This window comes from Haliaeetus albicilla, chromosome 20 (assembly GCF_947461875.1).
Source record: "Haliaeetus albicilla chromosome 20, bHalAlb1.1, whole genome shotgun sequence".
NCBI lineage: Eukaryota > Metazoa > Chordata > Aves > Accipitriformes > Accipitridae > Haliaeetus > Haliaeetus albicilla.
Window position 1 is genome coordinate 10,400,851 of NC_091502.1, and position 19,489 is coordinate 10,420,339.

General features: G+C 40.7%; 1 protein-coding gene across 6 annotated transcripts in view; it reads right to left on the reverse strand.

Annotated features, from left to right (window-relative positions):
• ELMOD1 (ELMO domain containing 1) overlaps positions 1-19,489 on the reverse strand; it is a 61,154-nt gene that overhangs the window by 17,483 nt on the left and 24,182 nt on the right. For 4 of the 6 annotated variants that reach the window (XM_069808258.1, XM_069808263.1, XM_069808261.1 and 1 more), the window contains exons 2-5: positions 16,832-16,926; positions 5,346-5,491; positions 5,161-5,189; positions 3,831-3,928 (exon numbers count right to left, since the gene is read on the reverse strand). In XM_069808258.1, coding sequence (XP_069664359.1) covers positions 3,831-3,928; positions 5,161-5,189; positions 5,346-5,491; positions 16,832-16,848 — 290 coding nt within the window. In that variant the 5' untranslated portion in view covers positions 16,849-16,926. Of the gene's footprint in view, positions 1-3,830; positions 3,929-5,160; positions 5,190-5,345; positions 5,492-5,991; positions 6,088-9,067; positions 9,207-16,831; positions 16,933-19,489 lie in introns of those variants that run through there. The other 2 variants (XM_069808262.1, XM_069808259.1) reach the window with 2 other exon arrangements.

Consider the following 19,489-nt stretch of genomic DNA (forward strand, 5'->3'; position numbering starts at 1 on the left):
TTACATTTCCTGATGCATCATCATTAAAAAACCAACCAACCAACCAAACCACCACAAAAAAACCACCACACCAAAAACCGAACCCCTAAAACCAAACCAAAAACCAACCCCCCAAATCCCAAACAAGTGGCTTCCAAGGCTTTAAATTACAATGCCTTATTCAGTTTTAGGATAAGATTTTATAGTATTAAATACAATTAATGCAGTACACAAATGCCACGCTCATAAGAATATTTAATTAAATATGGAAATAAACCCTTTAATTTTTAATAATGTCTGAGATTATCTGAAGTCCTAGTACAAATTTGGAGGGCACGGTTAAATCTATACCCTCATTCCTCCCCAGGAACGCAGGCTACACTGATATTAAGCTGCACAGGTTCCTCATCTGTCCTGTTTGATATGCTGAAACATTTTGTTTATTCCATAATACCGTTAAATTTTCTGAGCAGAAGGATTTTCACTGCTTATCTTTTGAGGTTAATCTACAGAATCAGAGATGTCATCATTAGGCCATTTCTCTTGCTGCAGTTTCATGCTATTTGTGGCCATAATCCTTTCAGAGTAACCTATGCAGTATTTTCCTTCCTTTGTGGTTTGTTTTTTGGTGGGTGGGGTTTTAGGTTTGTTTTTTTTGTTAGTTTGGTTGGGTTTTGGGGTTTTTTTTGTTTGGTTGGTTTTTTTTAAAACATGCTTTACTTGCTGTATCCTACAGTTTTACAGAAAGGCTGCATTTCAAAGAAAGCTGAAAAGCCTATCAAGACTGCACGTGAATTGCTATAGTGCATCACTAAACCACAGCCACAATGTTTTTAACTAGTCTATAACCTCAGAGTAATTTAGAGCAGAACACTATAGGCAGTGGCAGACTAATTTTATATTAAAAAAAAAATATTTTTAAGTTCCAGGCTGCACAACATACACAAAGCAAGCCACATCTGAACTTTATCTAAAGGCAGTCAAATGCTCCACGCAATGTTATTCGGGGGGTGAGGGGGGTGTGGGGAATACAGAATTATTTTCCCCACTCTCCTTGTCATTAAGCTTTTGCTCTCCTGCTTGCCAAACAGATGATGTGGGTGAGCTGCTGATGCCCCACACCTCCTCCTGGCCATCCCTGTGCTGGTGGTAGCAGTTCTCAGAGCACATTGAGCAACCTACCTGGGCTTGCACCCCCACTGCGCTCATTTCCAGGTGCTCCACCAGATGGAGGCAAGTCCAAAACTGGGAATATTTCATGGACTGCTTCCATAGTTAGTGCAGACTGCACATGTCACCACCTGGTTATTCAACCTACTTGCTCCCACCACTAAATATACACGTTTATCTCAGAGACATTGATAAAGGGAAATTATTGTGGGTTGCCTCCTCCTCTTCAGGTCACAGTAGCCTACAGCCTTCAAGAACAGCTCGGCACAGACACACCTGGGATGCTAGTTCAGCTCTGCAAAGATGCTACATTAACAAAAATGACTGCATACAGATTTGCAGAAACACATATAGTATGACACATGTCCCCTTGTCCTTACCCCAGGAGATTTCAAGTCTCTACTGTGCAAGGGAAGGACAGAGCTTCTGAACAAGACAGTTTGGGTACAGGTTTTTTACGTTTAAGAGTAGGCAGGCCAATTGATTTTCCTTAATCCTGACTAAAGAAATAGCTGACCTGTTTTTGCTGAAATTTCTCCAGAAAACTTTAGTATAAAATAAGTGCCTCACATGTAAAACTTCAGTGCAGATGCTTAAAGTTTAGTAGAACTATGGTTAGTTTAATATAAGGAGCAATTTAGTGGCAGGGTGTGTTTCTATGGATGTGGCACCACCTTGCACATCCCAGGCCTCCATTCCTCACTGTTTTGAAAAGATACTTCACCAAACTGAGGTGAGCATAACGGGCTATGGGGATGAAAGACTCAGTCCTGTAAAATGTTGAGTGCAAGTGTTCTGGTTGAAAAACAATTAAACATTTGTTCTGTACTAAGCATATGAACACCACCTGCATTAAACAAAAAATAGTTCAAGGTTTTTTTGGTTTGTTTTTGTTTTTTTGGTTTTTTTTGTGTGTGGCTTTTGTTGTTATTGTTTATTTGTTTTTGTTTGGTTGTTGTTTTTTTTTTTAATATTAGGACCAGATCACTCAAAATGTAACTTAAGGTTCAGGGGCCTGATTCAAACAAGCAGAAATCATTTTCACCTCTGCTTGCTCTCTCTTCTGGAAGACGGCATTTCTTCAGAGGCCAAAGGCAATGCGATGAGGAGAATCAGATGGTGATCTCCGGAGTCATACAAAATACTACTGTAATGAATTGCTTGTTTTTTCTTGGAATTATTCCACCCAGTTACCCAAGGGTCCAACACTGAGAAGCAAGTACTTGAATCAGCCCGACTGCTAACGCTGCAGTTACTGATGTCCACAGGCCGGGCTCCAAGCTGTGCACATTTACATCCTGCAGTTTTTCCTCATATGTCACCTTCACTAATTTTGCCATAACTGATTTTTTTTTCTGAATTTCTGCTATCAGCATCCTGTGCAATACAAGAGTACCAGAGCTGTGACATCCTCCTCAGACAAGCAGCCTCTCAGCAAGGCCTCGCATCCACTTGAAGCAGCTGCTCTCTCATCACCCTCCCTTTGAAGGTCCTGTGGGCAAGGTCCTGGGAAGAGACACCCCTGGAAAAGCTCTGGGCCCACTCCCAGAAAAACTTCACAGAGCTCCTCATCTATGAGAATGAGGTATTCTCTTTGTTTTGTTTCTCTTATTTTCTTCCCTTCTTTAATGGTTGGGTCACCATTTTTTCAATCCAGGTGGACGGTGGTCATGTCCACAATAGTTGTCTCTCAAGTTAGAGAGATACCCAGTATACTCTATGTCCTTTATGAGCAGTGAAGACTCATTTTAAGACTGCCTAGTTACTGTCCTTTTCACTGGGGGGTAGGGCTGGGGGGTCAGTCCCATAATGAGAAAAAAAAATTATATTTTTCCAACTGAAGTTTTGGGTTTTGTTGTTGCAGCAAGGCCTTAGGACCACCTTACCTGTTGATGCTGCTGACCACTTAAAGAAAAGCAGCTATCAATTTGTAGATGCCCATTATGGATTATGTACATCATTTTCAAGTCTGGGAAGAGGAGCAAACCTTGGACTGATCTGCGGGTTGTACCTGAACACAGCCCTCAACATTTCTCCCACTGATTCCTGATCTAGACCATCTTGTGCCTTAAGCTAGGGTCTTAAGCTAGGTAAGGCAACCACAAAAGCATTACCACTTACTCTTGAAATACATACTTGTAAATTTAATGGTTTGTTGGAAATCTCTTCTTACCACCAAGACCTTGTAGCATTAAAAGAATATCAGCTATGCTGTATTGTTAGAACTTGTGTTCGGATAATCAAGGGCAGTTTTAAAACATAAACCAGTATACCATTTATATCAGTTACAACAGGATGATTTCTTCCCTACTCAAAAGGGCCACACAGCCTCGCTAAGAAGCCATCACTGTCACTGACAGGACCACTTGCCTTGGTGGTATTTTAACCCTGGGGAAGTGGGCCCCATAAATCAATGCATCAACAATATACTAAGACAGCATGATTCAGGAAGCAGCTAGAGAAAGAGACTCAGGACTTGCCTATCACAGTCACCATAAAAGATCATTCATTTTTCCATCAGCTTTTTGACAGCAAAGCTTAAGTTGAAGTTTTATGCTGAGAGACAGAATTCATCCTCAAATTGTGTGCCACAATAGCTATGGAGAACCAGTTCTCCATGGACCTAAGCACTGAAGAAATCAATAACTCCCATTTGTTTTGTAAGGAAACCATGAACTTACTGTGGATTTATATCTGGATTAATCCTTTTCAGCTCCATGATGTCATCTATAGTTTTTTCAATAGCATCAGGGTGAACACTTACTGAAGTTTGCAGCCGCTAAAAAGAGGTTTTAAGCACATAAGAATTAATATGTAAGCTATTATTCAATAGAAGTTAACAATGGTAAATTTGATACCCAAAACCTTCTAGATTAAGAGCCTAGAAGACCCAATTCAATATATATACACACCTTTCCAGTCTATTCAGCACGACTGACTAGTTTTAGAGTGCTAGCCCTACAAGAACTTGAGTTGCTTTGTCATGCCCGTGTAGTTAGTCTATCACATTTCTGTGGCAGCAGCTAGTGAAGGTGATCTGCACTGAGGCCTTCGATCGAGAAGCAGCTTCAGAGCATCCACTTAATTACACTGGAATCGCTAGCCTTCATTTGACATCCCCTCTCCCAACACATTGCAATAACACAGCAAAACATTCTTGCTTTCTCTTGCATGTCATTGCACTTTGTAGAAATGCTCCTGGAAGTTCAATATTCAGGAATCAACACGCCTTCCAAAAATTAAAAGAGGTTGAACTGTCTGGTGCTTTGTCTCAAAACTACACTGTTGCTTAAATGCAAGTTTTTAAATAAGTTTCTGCCTTTCTGTTTGTGCTAGAAGTACATTTGGAAGCACTATGCTGAACTATGAGCTGTGTGGCATCGTTTTTGCTAATGCTGAGGTAAGCTTTTCACCATCACTGATTCTTATGCCAAAGAGAAACGAACGGCTGAACGATGCCGTTTAATGTATACACACATGCTTTGTGAGAAGAATTTAGGTTAGCACCACCAGTGCTACAGTGAAAGGATGAAGTGACAGAGGCTGTTCTCCATTAATGTATTTAAAAGGAAAGCAGAGAACAAAGTTGTCTTGGCTATCTAGGTACTGCTGTCTTCAGCCTCTTTTATGGCTCCTTTCCAGACAAAAAACCTGAGGTGTAAAGTGTGTGACTGACTGCAGAATACAGAAATTCTAAGACAAGATGAGGAAACAAGCCAAGAAACCCCGAATTACAACACGTCACCCTTGTCATCTCCCTCCACCATGGCCTGTTGCCCCTTGATTCCATCAGTTTCACAGTGTGTTTGTCCCTGAAGCACAGGACACTGTCCCCAACTTTGCAAGATCACCTGCTATTGCAGACACTAAACCCTCTTCAGCAGAAGATGGTGTTAATGTAAAATCATATCAAACCTTAAAGCAATTTTTTGGGGGGAGCAAACAGCAGACTGAACAAATCAACTGCACAGGGCACAACAGAAAAGGTGAAGGATGAGATCTTTCACTCACCTTACTTTTTGAACCTTTCAGTGATGCCTCTGTAAGAGAACAGTATTTGAAAGCATCATGTCAGACAAACTAAGTTTATATTAGATTCATTTAACAATTTATTTATTTATAAGAATGAAGTCATACTATTTTTAGCTCACGCAGAAAGGTACAAAGGCATGCAGAACTAAGTATTTTGCAGTTACCTATTTTCATAGTTCTGGCAGCTCCAGGTTTGGTATTGTAACAGATCCTTTGCAATTCACATTGACCTGTTAGTTTCCTGACCACAAATTTCAGGCAGCGCCACAAGCATTTGCAGTAGAAGTACAGGCATACCTGGACAAACATCCTGACAAAAGAAGAGGCCTGAAAGTAAGAGTCTTGAGCAGAGTTTGTTTCAACAAGGTCACCACCCAAACAGAAGGTACTTCCTCACCCCAAATTCCCAGTGCCTAAAGGCAGCTTTAAAGCAAAAGCAGCATTCACACTGCAAATGTTTACCCTGGTAAGTGTTAAATCATGCTTTTTAGTCTTAACCAAAAAAACCAAAACAAACAAACAAAAAAACCCCACCAAAACAACAACAACAAAAAAAACCCCCACCAAAACAAAACAAACAAAAAAACCAAAACAAAAAACCACCAAAACAAACAAACAAAAAAACCCCAAAACCCCACCAAAACCAAAAAACGCACAAAGCACCAGAACTGGAAGCACAGAATAAGTCCACTCCAGAGTTCTCAAAGGAGTATTTCTAGAAAACTCTTTGTCCCCTTAAAATAAAGGGCCATATAGTTCCTACTAATGCTTTGGGCAAACAGGACTACATGGGAAGTGAGCACAGCTCACCTTGTTATCATGGCTGCTGAGGATCCAGGGAGCCACTACACCCTGGCTTAGCTTTGCCTCTGCATCCAGCTGCTCCGAGTAGAGTGGCTGGTTATCCTGACAAACACGAATCAACACTCATGTCAGGTCACTAAGAGTGAAAAGCTACAATTAAGGAAACCAAAGCTTCCCCCGCTTTAGGGGAGAAGGTGTTTAAGAACCTGTCCTGAGGACTGCCAGCTCTTCCCAAGATCAGTTGTTACACAGCACTGACGCTGTGCAATTTCTCAAAGTACAGAACGGACAGTAAGCCAAGAAAGCCCTTATTTAGGCACTGCATCCAGTTTCAAGCCCCAGCAATACAAAACAGGCTTTGACAAACTGGATGGATTTCAGTAGAAGCTCCCGAGATGGTAAGGCTGGAGCACAGACCCTGCGAGGAGAGGCTGGGAGAGTTGGGATTGTTCAGCCTGGAGCAGAGAACTTCAGGGCAACCTAATAGCAGCCCCCAGTGCCTGTGGCAAGATCATGGAGAAGACAGAGCCGGACTCTTCACAGTGGTGCAGGGCAGGAAGACAAAGGACAACAGTCATAAGCTGAAAAATAAGAGGCTCAACCTAGATATAAGGAGAAGATTTCCCCCCCCATGAGGACACTCAGGTGGTGGCACAGATTGCCCAAAGAGGCTGTGCAACCTCCTTCCTCAGAGTGTTTTAAGCCCTGACTGGAAGAAGCCCTGAGCAGCCCAGTCTGACCTCAGAGCTGACCTGCTGCGAACAGGAGGTTGGACCAGAGACCTGCTGATGCCCCTCCCAGCTTGAACTAGCCTGTAATCCTATCAAAGCCTGAAAAAGTCTGCATATATGAGAAATGCTCTACTTTAAAGTTTGTTAGCATTGCAGCTGCTACCAAAGCCCACATACTGCTACCACAATTGCATAACACACCTCAAAGACAGATTACATGCGCTACAACTTATTTGGACACAATTTAGCTTTCTTGTTTCTGTGGCTATGAAGGTACAGATCCTGCCATGTTACCCAAATGTCAACCCCCATAGGGTGCACCAGGACTTGAGGTGGGGTAGGATCCACCAAGGGTCCCTGGGTTCAGAAGAAGCACCTCTCAGAAAAGGCTACACTGCAAAGACCTGACAATGGGAACATTGCCATCTGGACACAGTCCTGGTTAACTGGCTCTAGGTGGCCTTGCTAGAGCAGGGGTGGGGACTAGATGACCTTCAGAGGTCCTCTCCAACCTCAACCTCATATAATTACATGCTATGATTACATTATAGAAAAACATCAATACAGCTTTGATATGCTAGCTTGCCACTAAATGGTCAAAAATAATTTGGTCCATTATGTTCTAAGCCTGTATGTATGCATATTCATCATTAGCCCATTATTTCCTCCACATGCTGTTGAGGCTTTCAAAGGACAGTTATTTGTTAGGAGACTCTGTATTATTCTTTTCAATGGAGTTTGGTGGTTATTCTGAAATACTGAATTCCAGATACTCAAATCTGTTATAGCTTTAATAAAGTTTGAAGAGCTCAATCATTTCCTAAAAACATCCTGAAGGGCATGGTGTAGAAGGACATTCAGGGAAGGGAAGATAAATTAACTCATGTTAATGTCCACACAGTAGTTTAATCTGCTTTATGTTCACTTTAGCTTAATCCCCTTTGAAGGGGGATTAAGCTAGGGGAACTAAAGCCATTTTATGTCTAAATGGAGAGCATCCACATGAGTATTTAACATGCTTTAAAAGCATCCACTTTATCTTCACACTTTTAGTTAATTCACTTAATGCTCCAAATGCATGCAGGCAACTCCCTTGTCTTTATGCAACAGGAAGCCTCTATTTTAAATACAAAGTGAAACCTAAAGAATGAGGAATCACTCCCACACTGGAATCAAGTTTTAGACAAGCAAAAAAGTTTCAGCTGCTGATGCTGAAATATTTGGGTGTCCTGTCCCACACCATCCACTGTAAGATGTGCCAGAACACGCTACTGTGAGGAGTTCCTACGTGCTTCACAGCAGGTTATCACCTTCAGTATTAAGAACTAGGCCAGTTACCAGGAGGCAAGTCCATCATCAGCCAAGCAGCTATTATTTAAGTTTCCAACAGTCAGAAATGTAAGTCAGTTAAAGAGCCAATCTCATATAAAATCAACTAATGCCTTCAGCTGCAACCTTTAATAGGGGCTTGAAAAAAGCCACAGGCTAACATTGGGCATTTTGGTTTTCCAGTACACATTTGGTATCAACCTTCACAGATTTAACTAGTCCATCATCCCTGAAGAGTCCAAACACAACCTATAGCCATCCCTCAGCCTCCTCAGCACACACCAGCTCTGTAGTAAGGCTGAAGGCCTAGAGAAATTAATACAAGAGTAATGCCAAACTGGAAGGTGGAATGTGGTAAAACAAAGTTCCGGGTTTTCACCATACATTTGTAGCAGAAATTAGGGGTGCTTTCTTTTGGCCTGCTTTGTTTCCAAAGATTAGGTCTCTATTAGAGCAACTCACTACCCAGAGAGCTCATTTATGTGAAAGAAGTGATGAATGACTCACTTAACTTCATGTTAACAACCCATGTAAGACTTCCTTTTAATGAGCAAGATAGCTCCCATAAAAACCACATGTCCTTTAAGAAAGCTCATGCGTACACTTGATTTATTCCAGGGCTGAAACATCACAACCCATTTCATTACTCAAAACCTTGTTTCTTACTATATTGTGTGATGTGGATAAGTTTTGGGGTAGGGGTGGCAGGGAAGGTGTTAGGTGCACTTGAATTATATGTTGCTGCCTTTAAGCTCAGTGACAGATTTGCAAATCAAAGGAAAAACTCTAAATGGGATAGAGCTGTGACCACGACTGCAACCACCTTCCCCACTAAAGTTTTGCTTTGGCTGTGATTTACACAAAGATTAACTAATAAAAATGCATCTACTAAAAACATGTCACATGCCAACACTACATCTGTGATTCACTAAAGTATACTTAGCAGCTATTACTAATAAAGCAAACAAACACTAGTTTTGGCTAGGCAGCTTATAGAAAAAAAACTTAGCCTTTGTGGATACCTTCAATTTTCTACTACTCATCCATCTCAAGCTTACAACAGTTGAAATCTTCCATTTGTAACATGAAGGGCATAAAAAGTAACAAGTTTGTTTTCAAAGGGTTGTTCTTTATAAAAGGGAATTCTTGCTTGCAGAAGTCCTGTAATAAAAGCACACTAGTGATTAAGACAAGTTTTATGTTAGCCACTACGCACTTCAGTTCACGTAAGCAAAGTGGAGATGCTGGCAGCTATAAAACAAAACACGGCATATCATGAACAAGAAGCCACATGGAAATATATCATGAGCCACGTATTTGACTACAGCATGGTGGCATTAACCTCTGCTTTGTTTTAGAGTCCAATGCTAAACCTCCTCTCCACTCAATCTCTTCGGTATTTATTTTTTTTTTCCTGCTTGCCTTTGCAGGTTTTGTCAGCACAGAAAATGGCATGCTTCACCAGCAGTTTGCATAGTCATGTACAGCAATACTTCAGATCCCGAGGTGAGCTTTAATAACAGAAGCATTAGAGAAATGAAGGTGTTCCTCAGGGACTTGCAGTCTACTCTTCCACATCCTGATACAAGCTCCCTCTCCTCCTGTATTACATACAGTTGCACAGACCTACAGATTTGTGTTTATACATGTACAGTGTGTTACAAGAGTTCATATGAACATTTATTCAGGTAAAACAAAGAAAAAACTGCATAATAAGATACTGATGCACATAGGCCTAATCAACAGGCAGTTCCCTTGCCAAGGATGCCGTATGAGTGGAAACATGTGCAGCCATCCTCCCATGAGAAGTCAGGGTTACACATTCCTAGTGTTGATACCAATCACTTGGATATCAGAAGCTACCTGTTAGGTTCTGAGCAATACCAACACAACTCAGCATAGTTCTCCCAGCTTGGCTCACAGAAAGTCACTGAACTCCAAGATCAATACTACAGAAAAATGTACTTGTTAGTTGGGTTCCAAGGCAGGGGGGTGGAGGGGTGGTGGTGGAAATCAAAACAACAAAATATTCTGAAACTATTAAGTATTCCCTTGCATATCTGGAAGAGACTTACAGAATACCACCAAGTGCTTAAAGCTACAACCACAATAGCCTGAAGTGCCACAGAAATGCAAAGTTTTCTTTTGTATAATTAGCAAACATCAGTTAAAGGCTCATATATGTACCTATTTCACCTCTCCTTCTTCCTTGCTCTTCTACTTTTAACTCTTTCATATCTTCCCTGCTGTATGTCACTGCTTCCAAGCTCTAATTTTCTGCTAAGAACAGCTTTAACCAAAAAAAGAATTAGGCAGTCAGTACCTTGCAAGAACTATCAGGAATACTGCAAAACCAAGCAAGCAACCGATCTCTATCGGCAATAATGGGGCTCACTAGGGGTTCTGGAGAGCTTTCTTCCATGAGGGAGGGGATGAAGAAAGGGGGTTCTACAGTTGCTAGGATCCTTGCAAAACAGAGAAATTTAGAGCCAAAAAGAGCACAAAGTAAGAGTACTGCTGCTGCAGTCACAACACTTCTATTCCCCACAACACATGCTGCTCTGCCTGGGGTAAGAAAGCATACAACAGCAAGAAGCAGAAAGAACCGAGCATGTTGCTTCACACCATGACATTGCAAAGGGAAGGACAGAATTGGTTCTCAACAAGCAGTCACAAGGTTTGCCCTCAACTAGCCCAACTGATGTCGGGTCAGTGTGATGGGAATGGCACACATGAGCATCATTAGAATTTACATATCTCTCCAACGACAGTATGACATCACATTTTCATGAAATCTGGCTCCTTATTTAAAGGTGACTGGGTCTAGACAGCCTTCTTCCTGATAAGGAGACAGAAGCAAAATTGAGCAAAGTTTTCCAAAGTTGTCTAATATTTCTGTGAAGCTCTTTCCTGTGTGAGGTATGTTCGCCTAAGTAGCAAGGTGTATGTATAATGCAATGTGGTATTTCACTGACTTGAAGGGAAGTAGAAATTAATTATTGTGCAACATTTTTGAAACTAAAAATTGATGGTGCTTATTCCCTCCCCTGGTAATTTCAGAACCTTAGTATTTTCAGAGCTAGTAACTAACAGAACAAATACTTTGGGTAAAATAAAAAATTCAACGAGATACCCAATGCTAGTGACTGGACTTAAAATTGGGGCGGGGGGTGGGGAAGCAAGCAAACCTCAAAAACCAACAACAAAAAACCCCCAAACCCACTAGTTTAAAAGAATAAAATAAAGGTCACTATCTACTTACACATAATTTTCTTTCCTGTGCGTCCTGTTTTAGTTCCTATGGATAGGAAAGATTTTTACTCAACTATTTTTCCTGAAGGACATACTCAGCTCAGAGAAGAAAGTGTTACACATCAGTATTTCCTTCCTGAGAATTCCGATTATGGCTTGAGAAGTCAAGGTCATACTAGTTATGGATGATCAGCTGTCCAAATGGGTGAGTAAGCAAGTGATACTACTCTGTTAGGAGCTGATTAACTTGACTATCTTTGGGTTTTTTTGTGAAACTTACAGTGTGTATACAAGGTCAACTAAGTAGTAAGGTACCAATCACCCTTTCTGCCATAGGCAAACCTGCTATTAGCTCCTTTCAAACACAAGACATTTTTTTCATTCTGCATCTCTGCAGACTTGACAACTGAAATCCACCTTATCTCTCCATTTAGACATGAAAGCAAGTCACTGTGGCAACTAAGGAAGACATAAGAGTAGTTTCTAACAGCAGCTTTCCACACTTTACCTGCTCTTACTTTTTGCTGACTTGATTTTCAGTCTATCTGATGTGATTCCAGTAAAACAGAACTTATGCTGAAAATCTGCTAGTGCTTATAGACTGTTTTGCAGTAGATCAAGAGAAGGTGTCAAGTTTCCAGGATTTGTTGAAAAAACCTAAGTGTCTGCTACAGTTGGTTCTCCAAGTTATTATTATTTCAGATGTTTAAGGTAAGTTAGTCAAAGTGGAATTGTCACTGACAGACTCTTCAAAACCCCTTTACAACAAAAGAAAGCACTGAAAGATAAAATATTTCACGGAGAAACAGTTTTGTTACTTCATAAGTAATATTTCAGACTTTAGGAATAATTCATATCAGAGCAAGCTGAGAAAAAAAGAAACCTGGAACAGCTATTTTCATTTAGACATCGCCTTGGATTACAGATATGAGCATAAGAGTCCTGTAGTTTACTGGCCAACAGCACTCCCCTAAATGTAGGGATTTACAGTTATTCCAAGTATTAGACTGCTAAAAAAAACCAACCTTCTCCTTCTACTGGAAAGCACCAGCTGTTGAAAGCAGGCAGATGAAAAGCCAGAGATGAACTTCTGTTAATTAAGGATCCCCCAGTCTAAAAATTATATTCTTACAAGAGATGTAGATGTCACACCAGCTGCTGTTTGTGCAAGATAGCCCCTTTCTTCACTATTCAGATGTGTTATACAGTCCTGGGAAAGGCAGGGATAGAGGAAGCAATTCAGATTGAGAAATAAGACTGCACAAGCAACTAATTCAGTTTAGAACTTATTTTGAAGTTTTGCAATTGTTCAAATACTGTAGGACTTCAGTTTATTAAAAGCAGAATTACTGCATGGCACCACAACATGTATCTTCTCGTATCTTTTTAATTGTCTCATTCAATGGCTGAACTTTGTGTTAGAAATGTACTGTGAGACGCATTTTTAAGTTACTTTTACAATGACAATTTCACTTTCCAGTTAGAGCCCAAATGGTGACTGTCAGCGAAGATGGGTAACTTCAGGGTCAAGCCATTTCTCAACAGGTAAAGACTACCTTTCAGAGTACATCTTAGAGAAAAACCATACACAAACAAACAAAAAATCTCCCCCAAAACTAAACCACCCACCTCGCATCTCAAGTAAACACCCATGTCAAAAGCAATAAAACATTATGCCATAAGTTTTTAAAGGGATATTGCATACTTGTCTATTGTTCTAAATATCAGTAGGAACAAATTTCGTCACCCTCACGTAAAATACAGTTTAGCCAGTGTTGTCAATGGCATGAAGCAAACATCTTTTTACTTCCTTTAAACTTGAGGATGTACCAGTGTTACTTGTATAAAACTAAGCAATTGCTTCAATTGTGGAAGAGCAGTCAACGTTCAAAGTTTTACCTTTTCCATTGCCTTTCATGTGAGGCCCTTAAAGCTCCATATATTTGTGGATCATGCAGATTGTACTCTATACTCAGCCCCAGTGAGGCACATCTGGAGTCCTATGTTCAGGGCTAGGCTCCCCAGTACTAGAGAGACATGGACATACTGGATAGAGTCCAACAATGGACCATGAAGGTGATTAAGGGACTGGGAGCATGCGTTGTAGAAGGACAGACTGAGAGCTAGGGGCTCAGGGGGATCTTATCTATGTGCATAAACACCTGATGGTGGTAGTAAAGATGACAGAGCCAGACGCTTCTTGGTGCTGCCTACTGACAGGACAAGAGGCAATAGGCACAGACAAAAATGCAGGGACTGCATTTAAATCTAAGGGTGTTTTTTTAATTTTTGTTTTGTTACTGTTTTTACATTGTAAGGGTCATCAAACAATCGGAACAGGTTGTTCAGAGAGGCTGCAGAGTCTCCATCCTTGGAGATGCTCAAAACATGACTGGACACAGCCCTGAACAACCTGCTGTAGCTGACCCTGCTTTGAGCAAGGGGATTGGACTTGATGATTTCCAGACCTGTCTTTCAACCTCATTAACCACAGAATCACAGAATAGTTGAAGACTAAACAGGGCTTCTTAAATGGAGAAGTCTGGTGGAAAAAAGACAGTTCACTGATATTAAATACAAAATAGACTGTGTCAAATGAGAGACAGGAGATGTCAAGCTGATTATAAAAAGCCATGTCAATGGTCCAACAGATGAGTAGTAAGCACAGCAAAAGCAGCATGCAAATTACACTAGCTCCTCATTATCTGTACTCACATCTACAGTGTTTTGTTTAGAAGACAAACTTCAGTAGCAATCAGAGAACCCTGATGCAGCACGCCCTTTGATAGTAGCAGCAGAGACTACAGCATGCCTCCAATACACAAACCTAACTCAGACCCAAGTGGCAAGTCTGCCTACAGGTGAGAATCTTCTCTTACAACAAGCTGGATTTGAAAGCCACTGTTGAAAGTCCTCCTTGGGTCTCCAGGTGAATACCTGCTGCATGAAGTTGCTGCAGGTAAACTACAGTCACTATTCAGAGAGAGCAGTTAAGATTATCTTAACTTTACAGATGTAACTGTACTGGCTCCTCTCTCCATCTGTTTTATGGCATTTTCTGTGTTGCAGTCAACAAGATGACTTGCAGTTCCTATGGACTTAACTCTTTGGATTTAAACACAGAGATAATCTATGCCATCAGCATCAGCTAATCCGATGTATACTCCATGTTGTGCAACAAGGAAAACACTGTGCCACTGAGCAGTTGTTGCCATCAGTACACCACACTCAGCCCTGCATTTAATCTTCACAAACAGTTAAGGATGCTTTTAGCAAGCTCCTGGGTCACTGCTGCTATTGTTAATGGACAAACACTAGGGGACACGTTATACGTTAACTTGTTTATTTTCCAGCTGATTTCCAAGCTGGAAGACTTAATATCCTTGTCTTGCACGTATATCTCTCTGCACCTCCAAATTTCACTGCCTTATTCCCTATCACACAAAACTGCAACCACAACACATACAACAGAACTTGCTATCCCCAGTAAGTGCTTTTCTTGGAGGATGACCCCAGTTTATTTCTTAATCACCCCATATTTCTTCTATATTTACAAAATATGAGGAGTATAGTACTCATACCAGTTCATGTCAAAGGATTAACATAAAATAAGAAAATCCAGATGCTTGTAAGTAAACAGAATAGCTTCCTATTTCAACAGTGTTTTCCTATTTGAGGTGCTCTGTATTGACCCCCCAATGCAACTTTCTGTTCAGCATTTGGAATGTTGGACTTTCTATAACAAAATCCTAGACTGTGTTACTTAGATAAGCAATTGTTTTTCAGAAGATCTACCTTGGCTACTTAAGAGAAGCTAATGCCATTAAGACTTCTCAAATCTTTTAGGATTCACTGACTTTAGAAATACCATGAAAAGAAGTAGGAAGTAGTTTCTTCAAGACAGCCTCAGGAACCCATACATTCAAAACAGCGTTTTCTCCAACATGGAAAAACCACCAAGGGGCCAGGACAGCCAAAGGAGGGCAGAACCGGCAGTTTAAAGGGAGAAGCAAAGTATTTACTGTAGTCAGGGAAGAGCTGGCAGCTTAGAAGTTGTCAGCAGCTCAGCTTCTCAATCAGGAAGGAGCAAAATTACATTATGCTCAAAAGATACCAGGCCATTATGAGGGCAAGCTGTAACACCCTCTGTGAACCCAGCTAGAGGCTCCCACCCCTCCCACAGGATGGTAGAGTCCAATTTATGCAGGATTCACAGCCTAGATCCCATATGGCACCAATTTGTGACCTTGGGCCAGGCTGCTGAGCAAGTCTGTATGGAGCAAGAAAGGTAAAAATTAGAGGTAGGACTGCCAAGATGAAAATCATTAGCAGCATCCAAGGAAGGCTCCAACATGGGACATCATAAAATTGTAAAGGGAAAAAGCACTGCAGGGACATTAGCCAGGCTAGTTGTCAGCCATCAGGTCACTGGACAAGAATCAATGGAGTTGGTGAAAGACTTGGGACCATCTAGGATCTGGGACAGAACTGCAGGGGCCAATCCTTTCCCTCCTGACTGGTGCCCGTCAGGGTGGTGAGCACAGTGACACTTAGCCTAATGGCTCATTAAGTCTTAGCTGTCTTTTATGGGTGTTGGCAAATAAATAATCACTCTATACTTTTAACCTGCGTATATCCTGCTTACAGAGTCCTTTTGCAGCTAGCTCAAGATACTTGAGGAAACTGACCCAAACACTCCACAGAAACGCTTAAGCCAAGGCTGGCTTGGCAGCAAAATTATTACAGATTATTAGCCTAGAGGTAATGATGCCGATATCCATAGCGTATAAGATTCTTTGCTATAAACAGTCGAAAAAGAGAGAAAAATATAGTGACAGATGCTCTATACAGAAGCACGTTTCAGCTCTCTTGAAAAGGTTTTTCCCATCAAGAGAAAATATGATTTCTTTGGTTTACACACAAATTAAGCTCTTGATCTGTATTAGTTTCTAGGAATGCTCAATTCTCTCCACTGACTACAGAACAAAGACAACATGGGCTTTCTGTACTTACAGCTGGTGTCTGCAAGTTCCCCATTCTACCCCTAGTTTATAGAGAAACAGCTGCAAGTCATACGTAGGAGCAAGTAACAGACATTTCTCCCCAGACTGAACACAATCAGCTTCAAAAACATTTGCACATCTTCACCAAGCCTCTCCTCTTCTCCGCTTTCACAAATAACACTCCAAAAATCCAGACAGCAGACAAGAATGGGAAAGAAAAAACCCAAGATTCTTGTTGTGTTACTGTTTCTCCTATTTTCCCCGATATATTAGGCACTACCGATTTGATACATCACTGCTCCAATCCCACAAGACAGTTCCCACATTCTTTGCTTCTATAAAGAACTGGAAAAGAAATTTTAAATTAAAATAACTTTAATTAAATAGCGAAATCTAGGTGAACAGAAAGCAATCTAGTATAAACTAGTTTACACCTTCTGTACCACTGGTAACAGCTAAAACACTTCACTCACTGCAGCATAGAAGTAATTAAAATAATTTAACATTTTTGAAAAAGTACAGAACCGTTACCTTAGGAAGTGTTTCATGGTGACTGTTTGGTTTGTGCTGCTAGAACCGTAATCTATTGATCACTGATGACCTCTTCTTTGCAGGTGATATCAGTGCTGTAGAAATAGAATTGAGATGTCTTTACTAACAGGAAAAAAAAAAAATAAAAAAAAGAAGTGGTACTTCAGTTTTCTAAATTACTCTTAAAACAAACATCTATGGAAATACATGGGAAATATGTTAAGAAAACTCACATCAATAAAAACAAAGTGAAAAATTGTAATTTGTCTACACTCTTCAGCCTGAGCATATACTTTGACCAGACTACACTATCCATGTCTCTTCTCAGAAAAGGAGTAAAGAATTTGAATAAGAGTACCGAAATAAGCAAGAAAGCTCAAAGAAAAATCTGGAGAACTTCAAACACTTCTCATGTTCTTCAAACACCTGTCTGGCTCACAGCAGCTTCCAAGTCGCAGTTTCAAGAGACACTCGGCTCACTCTGCTGTTAAAAGCCCTCTGTTCCCCAGAATTTGCAACAGCATTTGGAGACCTTGGGTAAAAATAGCATGTAAGCAAAGAGCTGCTACTGGGTCCTGATTTAATTCACTATAAGAGATGTCAGGTAATCAGTTTTCCGGGTGACCAACTTTATTAAATGATACATAAGGTGTCTTAAAAATAGATACAGTTGACCAGGTTGCCCATCCATTCTGAAATCTGGTGTCCTACAGTTAATTTTTATTACTATTACCATTTAGTTCCAGTAGAGGAGAGGAACAGGAAAAATTCAGGAACATCATAAATACAACCCTGCCCATGTGCTGCAGACTCTCCCCAGTCACCACCCTCTTTACTTCAGGTTTCTACAATGAAGTATTCACATACAAGCGATATTTGACTAAGAGATGCAGACTTCTCAGCTTACTGTATTTTATATCCTGTAAAAGGCAATAAGATATCTTTACTTGCTGCCAGAAAACAGGGTACTGCAACACATCTGCTATTGGGACAGTTTAATCCAAGACTTAAAGGGAGCAAGACCACCCTTTCAAGCTCTGTACTGGTACAAACCACACACAAAGGCCTGAACGAAAGCTGTGCTGTTAAGAAATCATTTAAGAGGCCATGTTTCATTAGCACTGCATGCAGCATGCTGGAAAGTACCTGAAGGCCTTCAAAAAAATCTAGCCTCTTTTGTCAAAGTTATAAATCTAGAGGACCTCAAATGCATTTTCTTTTGCAGGACCTATCAGCACTGATGGGTTAAAAATCTTCTTACTCTACCTTCTTCTCATATTCTTTCCTTTTTGTAACTTGCAAGTTTCACATTATGCTGTTGCCTGCTGACAGGAACAGAACAAGCATTTAAGTTGAGAAAAATGCAGCTATCTTGTTGGATTACATCACATACAGCTTTCTAAAAATATATAATCCCTAAACTGTGAAAGCTTCATTCATTTATATTGTTTTTGACTGGCTGAATCATGTTGCTGTCCCCTGAATACAGCTGTAATTGGTGCTGGCTGCAGTGACACCTGCTTGCAAGGGCAGAGTGATGCTAACATCAAACTCTGGTTCATTAATGAACACAATAGGCAGGCTCCTAACACTTCCTGCTACAGCTTTTGATAGGTCTTTGACAACAGCAAGCACAGGGAGCACAGAAGATAAGCAAAAACTGGAGGGGATGTAACCTACTCCCCTTCTCCAGTCTAATAATTTGCTGTTTAAAAGATACAGTTTGTGAAAGATTCTCACAGCTGAGTCTCAGCTTTTTAGCATCAACTTGAACAAAGGAAGCTTCACCACAATATTTGACCCATAAGGGCAGCAGTGTAAGGAACACACCAGAAGTGCCAGGAGCTGTCAAATCAACTCCCTCTAAAAGTGTGTGCTGGCCTCAGCCTCTGAGGTCAGCTCCTTCTTGATTCTGATCAAGGTCCTTGTTGAAAATTATGCTGCTTCTTCACTACTGCTTTAAAGGGAAGAGAAATTCCACTTGCCTAAACTCCAGAATTGGTTCATCCAAATGTGGCATGGTAGGAGCTTCAAGACACTCTCCCTTCAAAAACAGTTACCAGCTACATCCAATTATAAATTTGTTTTGAATGCTCATTAAAAATTAAACTGTTTCATAAACTATATTTTAAGTAGTCAACATTGCTGTTCATAAACCCCTGCCTTCCACCCAGAAAGCTAAACTCAAAGGAAGGTTGTTAGTTGCAAAGGAAAAGCATAACTAAATGATACAACAAGCATGACAAGTGGTTACAAAGCGCCAGTTTGGGATGTCTTTAAAAGCCCATCCTTGGAATTACAAGAATAATTCTCTTGTTCTCTCCTTTTAATTAAAAGAGGGTGGGGGGAGTCACTAGAATGCAACTTTACAGCTGAAGTCCTGATGCCACAGAAGTCACCATCAAAACCCTCCAGCTTGGAAAGGACAAGTTCACCCTGCAGGCTTCAACAGCTAGTCCCCTACAGCATAGGCCCAGCCAATAACCAGGTCCATAGAAAGGCTATGGCCTCAAAAGCAGTTTCCTCCACTGGAGCACAAAGCAAGAAAATTCCACCTGACTCTACCAAGAAAGTTTGAGACCTAGAGGCAAGACTTCCAGCACAAACAAAAGTACAGAGAGTCTATGCTGCTGTCTTGGTTCTTAAGGTAAAAAGTTT